Source organism: Mytilus trossulus, chromosome 9 (assembly GCF_036588685.1).
Source record: "Mytilus trossulus isolate FHL-02 chromosome 9, PNRI_Mtr1.1.1.hap1, whole genome shotgun sequence".
Taxonomy (NCBI): domain Eukaryota; kingdom Metazoa; phylum Mollusca; class Bivalvia; order Mytilida; family Mytilidae; genus Mytilus; species Mytilus trossulus.
In genome coordinates this window covers 64,178,461-64,196,024 of record NC_086381.1, presented here as the reverse complement: position 1 = coordinate 64,196,024, position 17,564 = coordinate 64,178,461, and the positions used below count along the sequence as shown (strand labels likewise).

At 31.7% G+C, this 17,564-nt stretch overlaps 1 protein-coding gene across 3 annotated transcripts in view; it reads left to right on the top strand.

The window, feature by feature from the left end:
- The first annotated feature begins 903 nt into the window (after window positions 1-903).
- LOC134683234 (phosphatidylinositol 4-phosphate 3-kinase C2 domain-containing subunit beta-like) overlaps window positions 904-17,564 on the top strand; it is a 44,427-nt gene continuing 27,766 nt past the window's right edge. The window contains exons 1-13 of one of the 3 annotated variants that reach the window (XM_063542407.1): window positions 904-2,479; window positions 3,252-3,328; window positions 6,047-6,195; window positions 6,983-7,106; window positions 8,027-8,138; window positions 8,729-8,799; window positions 9,512-9,581; window positions 9,777-9,911; window positions 10,800-10,861; window positions 14,611-14,753; window positions 15,650-15,734; window positions 16,823-16,948; window positions 17,382-17,552. In XM_063542407.1, the coding sequence (XP_063398477.1) occupies window positions 935-2,479; window positions 3,252-3,328; window positions 6,047-6,195; window positions 6,983-7,106; window positions 8,027-8,138; window positions 8,729-8,799; window positions 9,512-9,581; window positions 9,777-9,911; window positions 10,800-10,861; window positions 14,611-14,753; window positions 15,650-15,734; window positions 16,823-16,948; window positions 17,382-17,552 (2,870 nt within the window). In that variant the 5' untranslated portion in view covers window positions 904-934. Of the gene's footprint in view, window positions 2,480-3,251; window positions 3,329-6,046; window positions 6,196-6,973; window positions 7,107-8,026; window positions 8,139-8,728; window positions 8,800-9,511; window positions 9,582-9,776; window positions 9,912-10,799; window positions 10,862-11,647; window positions 11,663-14,610; window positions 14,754-15,649; window positions 15,735-16,822; window positions 16,949-17,381; window positions 17,553-17,564 lie in introns of those variants that run through there. The other 2 variants (XM_063542405.1, XM_063542406.1) reach the window with 2 other exon arrangements.

The window sequence follows — 17,564 nt, the reverse complement described above, 5'->3', positions numbered from 1 at the left end:
ATTTGTTATAATTAGAATAGTTTAAAACTACAAAGGTGGCCTTCTGAGGTACGGGCATACCTTTAATATGAAGTCTGCGTTCAAGTTTGGATAATTAAATCTGCCAATGCATAAAATATACACACAAAACAAATTTAGAATGTTAAAATATTTGTATTGCAGATATTTAATTATGTGTACTGTTATCAGGTTATTCTTTTGATTGAGAAAAAATCAGATTCTAATTTATAAGAAAGAAATGATGACTTCTGGAATTAGTTCATAGAATCTTGATGCAACCCAGAATTCATGTTTAAAAATCATTTTGAGGAATTACTAAACCGTTTCATTGACATGACTGATAGCCACCCTGCTGAGAAGATGGCTTCCTTGCAATTGGCTATTATGACACAAGTGAGAGATTTTCATATTAGATCCTATTTTTCTAACCTGTAACGGCAAAAGTTTGAAAACTTAAATGACACTGAACAGTGTTCATTCCAGGTGTTATTGTACATATTATAACAGCATGAACCGACTTTTTTTATGAAAAAAAGTACTAGTCTGGCTTCAATTCTTCCAAATTCTTTGAATCAAATTACCCTGGTTTACAACAATCAGAAACTTCATTTTCACACTTTCATCTGGGTATTAAACATATAAAAAGTTATTTTGTGTTTGCAATATTTTTCAGCACCAAATTTTAAAGAGGTAATTTTATCGGGTTAAGATGGACTCATCATCAGCTGTCCTAAGTGTGAATCCGTGTAAACAAGGATTTGTGGGCAAAAGAGTTTTACATTGAAAAAAAAGGGAAAGCTGAAAGATACAGCAGTAATAATCATGATATTCGTTGTCATATCATGCTATTGATTTATGAAAAGTTTTAAATGTTTTATGATATTTTTTTTTATTACAGACAGATGAAAAAGATTAGATGATAAGATCTTGAAAAATGGCATTTACAAGTTCCCAAGGGATGGACGGAAAATCCCTCAACTACCAACAGAGGGGTACAAATAATTCCCCAGTGCCACAATTAAACCCTCCACCACCAATACCTCAAAGATCGCGAAGGTCAGATCCGCCTTCAATGGGATGGAATATTCCCGATTCTACAGTGAATCAAAATTTCATGAATCCAGCATCAGACCCATTTGGAGATTCATTCCAAAATAATTTTACAGGAAATTTTTCAATGCAAAATAATACAAGTTCCTCAGGAACTAGCATACCTAGAAACAATAGCCCGTTACAATTGACGATGCCTAATCCAAATCCTAATCCTTCTTCAAAAGACAGAGACTCTTTGATAGCTCTGTCACCTGACCAACCCACAGTTACACATCAAAAGGACTTTAGTCATACTAAATACAGCATGGATTTACAAGGGCTATCTTTTGACAATTCAGGAAGTAACGAAAATGTTAATAAGATATCATCAAGTTCGTCATCTGAAAATTTGTCTTCCAATCCAAACAACCCGGCATATCCTGATATTAGTCATGCATTTAGAGAAGTGAGAAGAGAACCATCAAGAAACGATTTTGGTGCTAGATTACCAACCCCCTGGCAGACATCTGGACAAACTGGAAATTATGGTTGGAACCAAGAACTTTTTAATCCAAACTTTAATAATGCATCTAATGATCCTTGGGCTGTGAGTAGTGCTACAAATGTGACTGCTTCTGGACCCCCATTACCTCCTAGAAAAAGTCTTTCAAATGCTCCAAACATTTATCCTACAAATTTACAAATTGGACATGGACTGGTTCAGGTGCTTCCTATGCATCCACCAGCTCCAAATTTACAACAAACTGGAAATCAGGCTGTCATGGCTGGTAAATTTCAACATCAGTTTTCTCAACCACATCCTTATAATCCTACACCAAACATTAGTTCTACAATTAATGCCAACAGGCCGTCTAGTATGCATGGTACTGATGCATGGTTGACACACAGACTTAATGTGCCTCAAGTAGGTATTCATAGAACTTCTAGTGCTAGTGAATTTGACAACATAAGGGGAAATAAAAAACAAACAGATTCTGAAGTTTTTCAGGACAATTTTCATAATCGTGATTTTGTGGATGACACGCTACCACGAAGTCGTAAAGGAAGTGATTTGATTGAATTGTCTGATGAAGAAAGGGATGAGGTTGAAAAAGAATATTTATCTTTAGAATCATTTGATCCATTGTATAGACGGCAAAGAAGCGAGTCTGTCTGTTCAAGAGAAGGTGTTTTGGCGGGATCACCAAAAGGTGGATTTCCCTCTTTTGTGTTCGCAGAGGCAACAGATGTGCAACCTGTTCACAGAGGTAATAAGGACAGTGGATATAGTTCATCATTATATCCACAAATTCCAGATGAGGATGATGAGCAGGGAGTTTGTCCAATGGCCAACCATGATGAGCTTGAGATGTTTCTGAAGAGTGCAATACCAGTTGATGAACCTGAACAAGCAGCACCACCTCGTCCACCCCCTCCTAAATCACAGGTATGACTAAAATTATGTGAGTTTAAAACTTACATGAAAGTTTTTTTTTCATCAGATCACAGATCATTAAACATTTTGCATTTTGTTCCCAAGGTCATGAAAGTATTTTTTATCCTTAAGAACATGATGCATACAAGGAGAGAATGGATATAAGTTCACATTAATGAGGCAGCAATCACAGAACCAAAAGACTTCTTGAGGTCAATTTACAGTCTATAACAATAAGACTGTTTACATGGTTGACACAAGCTACACAAGTTCAAATCTTTAAAATACCAAAGAAAATAAGCTGTAAGCTGTGAAACATCAGTTTAGTTTAGTAAGATTTTCAGTTTATACAGTGGTTGCAGCACGTTCAGATAATTATGAAAGATTATGTAATTGAAAAGTCTTTTTTTTCAGAATTGATTTTAAAATATGTTTTTGTTACATATAAAACTTTTTAATGACATGGCAATAGATAATCATATGTTTCCAAATCTATCTGATACACAAAAACTAGTAATCCTACTAAATCCTTCTAATATAAACCAAGTGAAAAAAACAGGTTCCTTTATAAAACAGTCTTTAGAGCTGAGGACAGGGGACTCTTAGTTAGATTTACTTGTATATATATAGACATGTGTGTGTTCCACTCAGTTATTTTATTGTTGTTGTTACTTTTGTTTATGTCACAAGTATAATGTTACTTATATGACAAATAAAGATTATTAATATATTATTAAATCATGTATTATATTAGATATTTATGCTTGTTAAATGTCAATTTCAGGATAAATCGTTTGAGAGGCTGAGGCAGCACATGTTTGTTGATGATGAGTCCAATGCATTCTGTCAGATGGTAGTGGAGTATGTGTTAATCCTTAGTTGTGAAATAATTAGAACTTGTGAATTTAATAGCGTTTAAATATATATAGATTCTACCACTTCTTCGAGTGTAATAGGATATTTATCCACTCTTGACAGTTAGATTTTGAATGGCAAAAAGATGTGTTCTTTCTATGTGACATCATCAGGCATGGTCGCCTTTTTATACGACCGCAAATTTTGAAAAAATTTTCGTCGTATATTGCTATCACGTTGGCGTCGTCGTCGTCGTCGTCGTCGTCGTCCAAATACTTTTAGTTTTCGCACTCTAACTTTAGTAAAAGTGAATAGAAATCTATGAAATTTTAAGACAAGGTTTATGACCATAAAAGGAAGGTTGGTATTGATTTTGGGAGTTTTGGTCCCAACATTTTAGGAATTAGGGGCCAAAAAGGGCCCAAATAAGCATTTTCTTGGTTTTCGCACTATAACTTTAGTTTAAGTTAATAGAAATCTATGAAATTTTGACACAAGGTTGATGACCACAAAAGAAAGGTTGGGATTGATTTTGGGAGTTTGGGTTTTAACAGTTTAGGAATTAGGGGCCAAAAAAGGGCCCAAATAAGCATTATTCTGGGTTTTCGCACAATAACTTTAGTTTAAGTAAATAGAAATCAATGAAACTTAAAGATAATGTTTATGACCACAAAAGGAAGATTGGTATTGATTTTGGGAGTTTAGGTCCCAACAGTTTAGGCATAAGGGGCCAAAAAGGGACCCAAATAAGCATTTTTCTTGGTTTTCGCACCATAACGTTAGTATCAGTAAATAGAAATCTATGAAATTTAAACACAAGGTTAATGACCATAAAAGGAAAGTTGGTATTGATTTTGGGAGTTTAGGTCCCAACAGTTTAGGAAAAAGGGGCCCAAAGGGTCCAAAATTAAACTTTGTTTGATTTCATCAAAATTGAATAATTGGGGTTCTTTGATATGCCGAATCTAACTGTGTATGTAGATTCTTAACTTTTGGTCCCGTTTTCAAATTGGTCTACATTAAGGTCCAAAGGGTCCAAAATTAAACTTAGTTTGATTTTAACAAAAATTGAATCCTTGGGGTTCTTTGATATGCTAAATCTAAAAATGAACTTAGATTTTTTATTTTTGGCCCAGTTTTCAAGTTGGCCCAAATCGGGGTCCAAAATTAAACTTTTTTGATTTCATCAAAAATTGAATAAATGGGGTTCTTTGATATGCCAAATCTAACTGTGTATGTAGATTCTTCATTTTTGGTCCCGTTTTCAAATTGGCCTACATTAAGGTCCAAAGAGTCCAAAATTAAACTAAGTTTGATTTTAACAAAAATTAAATTCTTGGGCCTCTTTGATATGCTGAATCTAAACATGTACTTAGATTTTTGATTATGGGCCCAGTTTTCAAGTTGGTCCAAATCAGGATCTAAAATTATTATATTAAGTATTGTGGAATAGCAAGTCTTTTCAATTGCACAGTATTGTGCAATGGCAAGAAATATCTAATTTCACAATATTGTGAAATAGCAAATTTTTTTTTAGTTAGAGTTATCTTTCTTTGTCCAAAATAGTAAGCAAGAAATATCTTATTGCAAGAATTTTTTTTAATTGGAGTTATCTTTCTTTGTCCAGAATCAACTTAAATCTTTGTTATATACAATATACAATGTATATTCACTTTTTACTACCAACTGATAAATTTAAATGATCTTTACCATTCAGTGATAACAAGCAGTTTTTTTACATTTTATTTACATTTTATTTTATGATGTATTTAAATGAGTAGTTATTGTTGCCAACTCCATTAGAATATTTTAATTGAGATTAGTTTTGGAATAAGGGAAAGGGGGATGTGATTAAAAAATTGGGTTCAATTTTTCTCATTTGAAATTTCATAAATAAAAAGAAAATTTCTTCAAACATTTTTTTGAGAGGATTAATATTGAACAGCATAGTGAATTGCTCTAAGAGAAAACAAAAATTTTAAGTTCATTAGAACACATTTATTCTGTGTCAGAAACCTATGCTGTGTCAACTATTTAATCACAATCCAAATTTAGAGCTGAATCCAGCTTGAATGTTGTGTCCATACTTGCCCCAACCGTTCAGGGTTCAACCTCTGCGGTCGTATAAAGCTACGCCCTGCGAAGCATCTGGTTTCATGCTGTCACAATAGGAAATTCAGAGGAAAGCAAGAAAATTTGACGTCATAATCGGATTTTAACCAATGAAGTACTGAGATCAAATGAACCACACGTTGATTAAATTTTTTTCATACAATGGGTGCAGAAAGGGATAAATTGACGAAGAATTAGAGAAATATTTTTATAATTTATATAATTGTTATATAGTTCATGTACAAGATGTAGTTTAAACCGAAACACAAAACTGAAACTTGTTGCACAATAATGCACATGATAGGTTAAACATAAACATATCATAAGTCAACCTTAAGCTTGCTCACACCTACAAAAATTGAAGCATGCATTTTGAAAAACTCAAAACTCTTCATTCATAATAAAATCAAAAAGACAGTAACAATCTATGTTGAAAATGGATGTCAGGAATATTGATATTTCATGTTGATACATAAAACTTATTATTTAAGTTTGTTTCTATCAACTTCATTTTATCTTCAGTTCAAAAGTAATTATATAGAAAACAAAAGCTAGGTTGATTTTATTTAAACCATGACTACTGTTTAACCTTTTCTTTGTTTTATTTTACAGGTTGAAATCCCGGTACAAGTCAACAGATACAAAGACCAACCTAGGATTCATAGTCAGTCCGTTGTGTACCAAACAACAGTGCTCCATGTCTGTTAAAATTATTGTATACTCTGACTTTATTACTGAGCCTATAGTGTTTACATGTGAAGGTAAGGGAGTAGACCAGTTTACAAATTATACTTCCATCTTAGAGCCACCTAATGGGGTTTTTGATTACGTGATTACTCATGCATAGAGGACAGTATATAATAATATAACATGTTTCTCATCTTCAATTTTATCATTGCACACAAAGCAAACTCTTTCATTTACCATTTTTAAAGTGATTATTTGATAACTAGACTAAATATTTCCTGATTATTTGAATATTTGATAATGTAGGACTGTATTTATGATTATTTGATTATCTTGTTTAAAAATGATAATTAATGTTTATATGATTATATTTGACAAAAAATTACGATTATGTGAATACTTAGACACCACCACGAGAGGCCTCATCTTAGTTTAGTATGTTGCATTAGTATCATTATATATGAGGTTTGGACTAAACTGAAGTTCAATATAAATAAGAAGATGTGGTATGAGTGCCAATGAGACAACTCTCCATCCAAGTCACAATGTATAAGAGTTGTATGTCAAAATAGGGTCTTCTACACAGAGCCTTGCGGTTGGCTCATATTGAACAGCAAGCTATAAAGGGCCCAAAATGACTAGTGTAAAACAATTCAAACAGGAAAACCATATGTCTAATTTATATTGAAAACAAAAAACAAGAAACACTTAATGAACCACAGCAACAAACTGCAAGCACTGAATACTGTATGTCATATATCTAAACTTGAAAATACTTCTGAGAAGTTGTATACCTTGTTCTAAAAAAAAATCAGAAAGAGCATCACCATAATGTATTAATTGTGTTGTTTTCGTTTTTAGTTGAAAATCCAACAGAAATGGTGATCAGCCATGTATTATATAGTTCTTTAGGAGCATCACAGAAGGATTTAAACACATCAGACTTTTTACTAAAGGTTTATGACAGATCAGAATATCTTCTCAAGTAAGTTACCTGAATATGGAGTATCACCTTATTTAAAGCCTTTGTTCAGATGATATTGATCGATTCCATTATTGACAATAGAACCAAACGTTACATATAATTCAAGGGGCTTGAGTAGCCAAATGGTCTAAGTAGTCAAACTTCTAACTTTTATATCACTAGCATGTCAACACTGAGGTTTTGAGTTTGAATCCCGCACAGGGTAGTTACACTCAACTCCAATCTTTATTGACTAGGATTGTCAGTTTTCCTACTGAAGGTCGGTGGTTCTCTCCAGGCACTCCAGCTTCCTCCACAAATAAAACCAGACTGATTGAAATAGCACAAAAGTGTTGAAAGTGGCGTTAAACACCAGTCAATCAATATAATTCACTAGTTTTAAGAATGTTGATTTGTAATAGCCATCTGTTTTGATCTTTAGTAACCTTCAAAACTGAACAAAAGTTTGTTAATAGTTATCAAAGGTACCAGGATTATAATTTAGTACGCCAGACGCGCGTTTCGTCTACATAAGACTCATTAGTGACGCTCATATCAAAATATTTATAAAGCAAAACGAGTAAAAAGTTGAAGAGCATTGAGGATCCAAAATTCCAAAAAGTTATGCCAAATACGGCTAAGGTAATCTATGCCTGGGATAAGAAAATCCTTAGTTTTTCGAAAAATTCAATGTTTTGTAAACTGGAAATTTATAAAAAAAAGGCCACATTATTGATATTCATGTCAACACCGAAGTGTTGACTACTGGGCTGGTGATACCCTCAGGGACGAAACGTCCACCAGCAGTGGCATCGACCCAGTGATGTTAATAGTTATCAAAGGTACCAGGATTATACCCATTGATCATATTCTGTTTTAGACATTTTTACATCAACCATAAATTCAAGTACACATGAAACTTTTGAAATAATTTGTTGCAGCAAGTTTCCATTGTGTCGATATGAATATGTCCATAACTGCTTAAAGCTTGATGAAGATATAAAGTTTACCCTTATGAGGAGGCAGGAAGTCTTATTACCATTTCTTAGAACTGTAAGTTTTGAATAGATATAAACAATGTGATGCACAGCAGCTGAAGTCTGCTTTTTTACTTCCCTTAGAGAGGGCAGAAGATAGACCACACTGATTTGCTCTTTAATCCTAGCAACTATCTATAGTTTTCTGGGCTTTTTCTCTTTTTTTTTGTCGTGTGGCCTGAAGAAACAACATATTCTTATGCAGAAAAAAAATTGAAGTTAATATTTTACAAAAAAGAGATACAATTTAAAAAAAAACAAAAAACATATAAGAACAAACTGGGAAAATTGCTTGACTTATCATATTGGTACAGGACATAGGCGAATAAAAGGGGGGCCCGGACCCCCCCCCCCCCTTTTGTGGGAAAAATTTGGTTGATTATATAGGGAATCACTGAAGCATGACTGGAGCACACACCCCCCCCCCCCCCCCCCCCTTTTAGGTCAGTCAGCGGGCTCCCCCTTAGGTCAAGTTCTGGATCAGCCACTGCAGGACACAAACATCAATGAACATTAAGACAAATGACACAAAGTATATTTCTTAAAGTTTTTGCAGTTACAGAAAATTAATAAGTATTGAAGTGAAAGTAAATGTCTTTTTTTTAGATTGATGATGATAGCCAATGCTTGTACTTTCCTAAAGATTATGTAAAAACAGATGAAATGATTGCCAACAAGTATGTATTGACTATTTAATATCTGTACAAAAAGTATTTGAGTTGTGCTAAAGAGATAGACATATACCATACATAGAAGTAATCAAACGTTATTTTAGTAACAAGTGAAAAGATATTTTTTTCATGACCCACTCCATATATGTTTTATTGCAAGTACGGTAAAAAAAGTTCTGAGCTTTTATCATTTTATAAACTGATGCCAGTTTATTTACTTATTTTCAATAACTGTTTTAAAAAGCAAGGAATTATTTGAATTTTGAATAATATTGAATTAGAAATGTATGATGAAAACTAACCCATCTAAATAGGTTGTGCATGGCTATAGTTAATTTTACTTTCACTGATATTTCAGTATGATCTATTTAGTTGAGTTGGTTTTTCAACTCATATTTCTTAAAAGTTTTCCAGAATTCAAAATTATTCCACATTCAAATGATTCATTGTTAAAAGAATTCATGTTTAAAAAATCAAGCAAAATAATCTTGACAAATAGGTTGTGATTTATTTACATGATTTCAAGTGCCAAACTTTTTGTTATGTCTTTGATTTTAATCTTTGAAATTGAAAATCATTTAAAATTAATACTGATATGAACAAAAAATACTCATTGAACAAAATTCCTATTTTGTACTAGTTCAGCTTTTACTGAATCACAAATCACAACTTTGTTTTATTAAAAGAATTCTGAATGGAATATTTATGTTTACTCCAGGGAACAGATGGAGATTTTGCTAAATGCGTTTTACGTTGAAGTGGAGAAATTAAGAGACCATATTTTAAAGGTACTGTATAAAATTTGAAATTAATAAAGTTTATTTGTAGGTTTGTCAGTTCAATTATTTAAAAGACCAATTTTGAATAAAAAAAAAAGACAGAAAATGATATAGAGGTTACAAAGCTTCAAACATTTTACACTAAAAAAATTACATTAAGCAATAGATTTAAAAGTTTTCCTTAATTCTTTTATAATTTTTCAGAATGAGACAGCCCTGATCAGATCTCAGCAGCTAAGTCAGGCTGTGAAGGCCATATGTTTGACTTTGTGTAAGATAGAAACGATGGACATAACAAAAACTCTACAGAGAGTGGAAAACATTGTAGCACAGCTCACAGTAAGTTCAAAAATTTTGGTCACAGTATGAAAATATAAGGAGATGCAGCATGTTTTTCAATTAGATGACAGTCCAACAGAGTCCAAATAGTATGGATGTAAACACTTGTGTAAGGCCTTCAGCAATGAGCAATGTTGAGTAAAACTGATAACTGAATAGTCAGCTTTAAAAGACCCTGACATTGCCAAAAACAACAACAATTCAAATGACAAAACCAACAATAAAACAAATATAACTTTCAGCAGCCTACAACAATAATTGATTTACAAGTGAATCTGCCTTATGTAAAATACTGTGGATTCATTATTATTCGATCAAAAACATTTTTTGTGGATTCGGTTGGTTTCGCGAAACCACAAAGTATGACTTTAACACATTACAAATATTAAATAGGTATATATGCTAACAACTTAAGCAAAACGTTAAGATCAGTCCAACAGAGTCCAAATAGTATGGATGTAAACACTTGTGTAAGGCCTTCAGCAATGAGCAATGTTGAGTAAAACTGATAACTGAATAGTCAGCTTTAAAAGACCCTGACATTGCCAAAAACAACAACAATTCAAATGACAAAACCAACAATAAAACAAATATAACTTTCAGCAGCCTACAACAATAATTGATTTACAAGTGAATCTGCCTTATGTAAAATACTGTGGATTCATTATTATTCGATCAAAAACATTTTTTGTGGATTCGGTTGGTTTCGCGAAACCACAAAGTATGACTTTAACACATTACAAATATTAAATATGTATATATGCTAACAACTTAAGCAAAACAGTAAGATCAAACATCTACCAAATGTAAGTTCTCTTCAATCCAAGAATACTGAAACCCACAAAATTAAATGAATCCACAGCATGTAAAACATTTGACTTTTTGTAGAGCCAGGAGAGTCAAGTTTTGTCTAAAGATACAGAAGACTATGCCACACAACAAGCTATTGGGTGAGTTTAAAATGATGATCGTTTTGGAGAGGATTTTTTCAGAACAATATCATAATTTATATTTAGAAATGTATTTAACAAAATATAAAGTGTATACTTTAAGAGCTTTAGTAATAATGGATTCAAAATCCATAACATGTTACCAAATAGGGCAAATCTGTTTGAGGAATGTTCCTGTAATAAATGTATGGCAGGGCAGAAGGCACTTTTTATTGTATGTCCCCCCCCCCTGCTTATAATTTGATTATTTTTTTCCAGTCCCTATTCAAGCTTACTTTCTAAAATATAGTCCACCCATTGAATTGGAGTGCCTTCCATCCAATCCCAATGCAATTAATTCTGGAACAGTCTAGAACACAAATCTATCATACAAAGCTTTAAACTACAAATTTTAAGACCATTGACCATTTCAATGTATATTTTGGAAATAACTTTTCCCTTTCACAATTGTTCTATCATATTTTTTTTGTAGATTTCTTTAATGTTGTAGTTCACATTTTAGTTTCTTATTTTACCTGTTTTTGTTCAGTTTTGATTATTTTATGTTTTGCTTATAGGTGTATCGATTTGCCAGATAATACTTATATTTACTATTTGATGCCTATATCATTTGTGTAAGGGTCCCTATTCTTTAAACATGTTAAAAGATGAAGAAAAAAAGCAAATGAAACAAAACATATATAGTAAATCAAATTTTGAAAACAATTCCATAATTTTGTGAGTTTTGGCGAATCGTTACACTTACTATTTTACATGTATGTAAAAATGACTCATTTCATCCTTAAGGTATCTTAAACATGGGTAATTATGTTTCCTGTTTTGAAATATATCCTGATATGATGAGGGTCTTTACTCCTATCATGCATTAAGCTTTTAGAATCTTTTCAGGGTTTTATTTTCTCTAAATTCTTGATATTAATATATAAAAGCTATTTATTTCTTATAGAAATGTTGATTATTCAAAATATAGATTCTCATTTTCTTTTTCAAAGGTTAATTTTTCTGATAGTTACTTTCATATAATGTCCAATCAAGGCAGTTTGGTTAGATCAGCTTTCGTTGGTGTTCAGTGTTATACTACAATACGAAAGGGGGTGAAAACTGTTAATTTTAGGTAACAACAATTTGGCATAAGACATGCAAATGACATTTCCATAAATAAATGATAAAGAAATGCTGTAAAAATTTTCATTGAGCATGTCTAACTTTAACATTGAAATCATGTATGAAAATAACCTTTGGATGTTGATTATTTTATTATATTGTATTGTAAGACTAAGAATTGGAAAGGAGAATCTACTTACACAGTGTTTAAAAATAGCATTGAAAGCTTATTATCTTGTTATAGATCAACATTTGTGGTTGTATGTTTTTTTCAGTAATTCATAGGTCCAGAATCTGTGATATATATAAAATTTCAAAAGTGGACTCCAAAACCAATTGATTGGCTAATAATATCTTAAACAATGCATAATTGTCTAAGAAGTAATATTATTTTTATTTTGGTGTACAAACAATAAAATTACCAATAACCCTTTAGATTCTGAATCATCAAATTTAAATTAAAAGTGTAAAATTTAATATTGAAATTAGTCAATCAGTTACAGCAATAGAACTTGTTCAATCTTACCATGAGAACAAATAGCAAAGAGGCAAATCTACTTCTGTTGATGTTTATTAGACAATGAGCTTTAATCAGTATTTTAAAACTCATTTCATAATTATATGAACTTGAGCTGTTGGGTTGCTGTCTCATTGACATATACATCATGTACATTGTTCTATTAATATAATCTGTTTCTTGTTAACATTTCTTTAGTTTGGTAGTAGTCAACCCTTTGTTTATATTCAACCTATCTAGTAAGCAGAATTATATGGAATGGTAAAATTTTAGCCGTTATTTTGGTCACAGCTTTTTGGTACTGCAGCTTTTTTTTCATTGGTTAAAATCTGAATTTCTAAAAGCAGGCTTGGATCTCATAAAAAAAGGAGTTTTGCTAAAATGTCCCAGTATGATATAGCTTTAAATCATTTTACACTTGAAAGCAAGTTTTAAGTATCTTTTGAGTACATTTGCCTCAAACTTTTGTAAGATAACTGTACGTTAACCAATCCATCATTAATTGGTGAATTTGGCCATTTATCATGTTTATGATAAAAGAAGGTATTTTTTATCATTTGTTTTAAATGTGTTTAATAAGGTAACTTTTGAAGGAATAATATCTTCCTACCCAGAAACATCATTGTAACTTATAGATGATATATTTATCTATCCTAGGATCAGACAAAATATCACATGCATTTGAAACAAGCAGTCTACCTTGAGACCACCAAGGCAGTATTTCCTTGAAATAAAAAGAGCTTTAATAAGCTTCTCTTGGTTTTTTTATCTAAAACCTGCTCACAAATTTATAGGTCCCCTTTTTAGAAGAAAACTCTTTACAATAGTATGCCATGCTTTTAAAAAGAAGTCCAAGCCTGTTTACATTTAATATAGTTTCTTCAAACTAAGCTTTTCTGTGTATAAAATGGTCATAACATGTAAATATTGAAGTAACAAAACTAACATTATTAGAAAAATGGTTCAATGTATAAATGAATAGATTTTTATTATGAAATATAATTCTGCTTGGCAGTTTTAACTGCAAAAAATTAACAAAAGTATAAAAATCGGTACAATATGTTAAAGGAGTTTTATTATCTTATAGATACTAAATATACAATGTAGAATAGTCTTACGGTTTTGGGTTGCTTTGAAGAACACTTGCTAATCTTATTACTTAGTATTGTATTCAACTCTGTTGCTATAATATTTCTTCCAAGCAGTTGAGTTTTGTAAATTATGTTTTGTTATTTTATTTTTTATGGTAAAATTTATAGATCTGTTAACCAATATTCTCACATTATAAACAAAATGTCAACTGTATTAAGTGTATGGAATTATTGTAATACATGTCTGTCTGACATGGGTTGTCGTCCCTTGTCCTTATTTTCTTAAATCGTTTATAGTGTAATGTTAAGTGAAACAGTATTATCTGCAATCAGTTAACTTTTCACCCTGATTTTTGTGAATTTTACTTCAAAAATGTATTTGAAACTTTCACAACAAGCACAATATAACTGAATACAAATAGTAATTATTTATAGTAATTATTTTTAGAAGCTTGGCCTGTTTCGTAGTGTTATTATGATAATATTACTTGATATGATGCTCTCTTATTAAAAACAGGGGTGATTTAAGTACAAAGGTTTTTGAAGGACCCTGTTCTCCATTTAAATTAGTTTTCAATATCACCAAATAAAGATTTCAAGATTTGTTTATGAATTTTACATATTCACAAAACTGCATGGAAAAAGATTTGATATACACTTACGCATACAAAGTACAAGAAACATAGCAAAGGGTTAAAAAGACGCCAATGTTATAAAGTTAAACAGAAATTGATTTATGTACATGAACAAGACACTGTGGATTTGTTATCATTCACAACATACTAATTTTGTTGGATTTTTTTAGGTACTGTAGATTCATTTATTTTCGTGGATTGAGGAAAACTTATATGTTCGTGGATATTTAATTTTGTGGTTTTGGAGAAATCTGCATACAAGCATATAGAAAATTGGGTATTTGTTGAACTTTTAATTTCGTGGTTCGTCTGTTCCCACAAAATCCACGAAAATAGGTATCCAACGAATAATAATTAATCCACAGTATAAGTGAACCACATGCTCATTATCATATATTTCAGTATGGCAATTAAATGTTCATTGATAGAAGAAATGGAAGAGGCTTTAGAACAGCTTCTGAAGGCTGTGAAAGAATTCATAAGAATGTACTGCATAACATTCCATACAGATTTTCTGATTGGTTCCACTGTCAAAGCAGACTGGGGTAAGTAGATGTAACAGGATTTCTGATTGGTTTTTCAGTCAAGGCAGACTGGGGTAAGAAGTAAGTTGTGTAACAGACTTTCTGATTGGTTTTCTGTCAAGGCAGATTGGGGTAGGTAGATGTAACAAACTTGTTGATTGGTTCTATTGTTAAGAAAGACTGGAGTAAGTAGTTATAACATATTTTGATTGGTTCTACAGTCAAGGCTGATTGGGGTAGGTAGATGTAACAAACTTGTTGATTGGTTCTATTGTTAAGGCAGATTGGGGTAAGTAGTTAGGTGTAACAGACTTTCTGATTGGTTCTACAGTCAAGGCAGATTGGGGTAGGTAGCTGTAACAAACTTGTTGATTGGTTCTATTGTCAAGAGACCCTGGAGTAAGTAGATGTAACCGATTTTCTGATTGGTTCTTCAGTCAAGGCAGACTGGGGTTAGTAGATGCAACCAACTTTCTTATTGGTGATGACAAAGATGAAACAAGAGGTATATGTACCAACTGTCAAATTGGCTCTTGTGAATTGGAAGGGAAGATTAAATGTAAAAAAAATCTAAAAGGTTTTACTTGTAATGTACTTATGTTTTGACTGACTTAAACTTATAGTTGTTAATTCCTGTGTCATTTGATCTCTTATGAAGAGTTGTCTTATTGGCAATCATGCCACATCTTCTTTATGTCTTATTTGCAATCATACCACATCTTCTTTAAATATTAATTAAACTTTATTTTCCAGGCATTCTTGATGGTTTCATGTTAAAAACTTTTCTGTCGATTCAATTGTCACGGTTGTAGTGCATGGATATGCCAGCAGCAAGCAAAATTTTACTTTTCTCTAATTAATTTGATGGCGTATTGCTTAGCTCTTTTACAGACTTCAAATTGTATTTTTATTTTCAGGCAGCAAATCAGTAACCACTGTTGAAGATAATTTTATATTACATATAGCAACAGTACACAGAATTCCTCCGTACTGGTCTACTAAGTAAGTACTGTATTTTGTCTTGTATAATACGCCAAAAAGTTGAAAGTTAATTTGGTCCACAAAAGTATTAAGTAGAGAGTAAAAGATTTTAAAAAGGAAAGTTGATAGTAAATTAAGTCCACAAAGTATGTATAAAGTACATAGCGTAATAGATTTTGAAAAGAAAAGCTGATAGTTTTTATTGTCATTTATTAAATATTGTAAACCAACTTATTTTGTGGATTCTTTATTCCGTGTTTTACCCTTTCTTGGCCACTCCGCGGCTATTTAATTTCGTGATTTTCTGATTTACTTGATGAAGTTTAATAAGGAAAGATCCAAGGTTTACATATTTGCGATGATTTGTATATTCCTGTTATTTTTCTACTCGCGAAAGTCGCGGAAAAAAAAATTGCTCACAAAAATAAGTTGGATTACAGTACTTCAATTTAACCATGTTTAGTATTAGTTTTGTATATGAATAAATTACTTCACAATACTGTAAACATGACAGACTTCAGAATTTTAAAAGTGGGTCTCATTGGGGTCTAAGCGTGATGCGGGATTGCCGGTTTTTTATAAGCGTGACACGTGAAAGTCAAATTATTGTGTCGTGAAAACAAGAAATGCGGGACCCGGGAAATGACAAAATAATAAGAAATGCTTACGTATATAGTGTAAGTGGGATACGAGATTCTGACAAACAGTAAGCGGGATCCGGGATCGGAACCCCCCAATAAGACCCCCTTAAAAGAGAGACATAAGATACAAGAGGGACATTCAAATTAGCCATGGCTAACAGAGAACAAAACTAAAGATTTGTTATTTTTATGTTTATAATATGAAGTTCATAATCTGTAAAATAAAATGCATACATGTTTTTTAGAAATAGCTTTAAAAAACATTGTTAGAGTTTATGCAATTTTAAGTTTACTCTTAGAATGAAAATACTGGTGTAATTAACTATGCTGATGAAAAGCTATTTGCACCATTTACTGCAATGGCTAAACATAAATAATTTTCTGGTAGAGGGGTGTGGTGGTCTTAGAAATCCAAGTATCCCCTTTCTGAAATATATTTTATATCTAATAGCTCTAATCTAATTTCAGATATGATGAATATAAAGTTGTATGTTCTTTGTACTATGCTAACAAGAAGATAGAGCTGGACAGAATGACAAGTTTTAAAGCCATCAATAATACTGGCCTGTGTGATAGGATACTATGGGACGAATGGTAAAGTAGTCAGATCAGATGTTATAAAATTTATGGAATTTGTAAAAAAAAGTAAAATTGCAATGTTTTTATTGGTCACATAAAGTTAATAAGTTATTTTTTTACAGTTTGCTAATATATAAGTGGGATTGAAATTTTGAATAATAAAAATTTCACTTTAATAATTCTTTTTGATTTTGAGTGAAAAAAAATCACTCACCTTTCTTCTACTCAATTCTAAAAATGCAAAAAAAAAAATTTAGATTGCACAATTTTTCAATAATTATGAAAGCTCATCAAAGGTTTCAAAGCTGTTATTGAAGCTATTACAATATAGTTCATTTGAAAGAATAAAAACCTAGCTATATAAGGTTCTAAAAAGTACAGGAGATATTTTTAAATAGCAGTGATATTAAAGAGTCTTAAAAATTGTTTCACAATCTTTTATTTTCAGGATTAATTTTGAAAAAGTGATATTAATGGCCTTGCCAAGGGAGACAAGGCTGTGTCTGACTTTGTATGGTCAGAAATCAGTAGCTACTGGAAACAACAGTCCTGCTATTGCTACTGATAAATTACAGACTGTTCTGGGTGGAGTCACTATACAGCTTTACTCACAGAAAGAGTAAGTATTGGT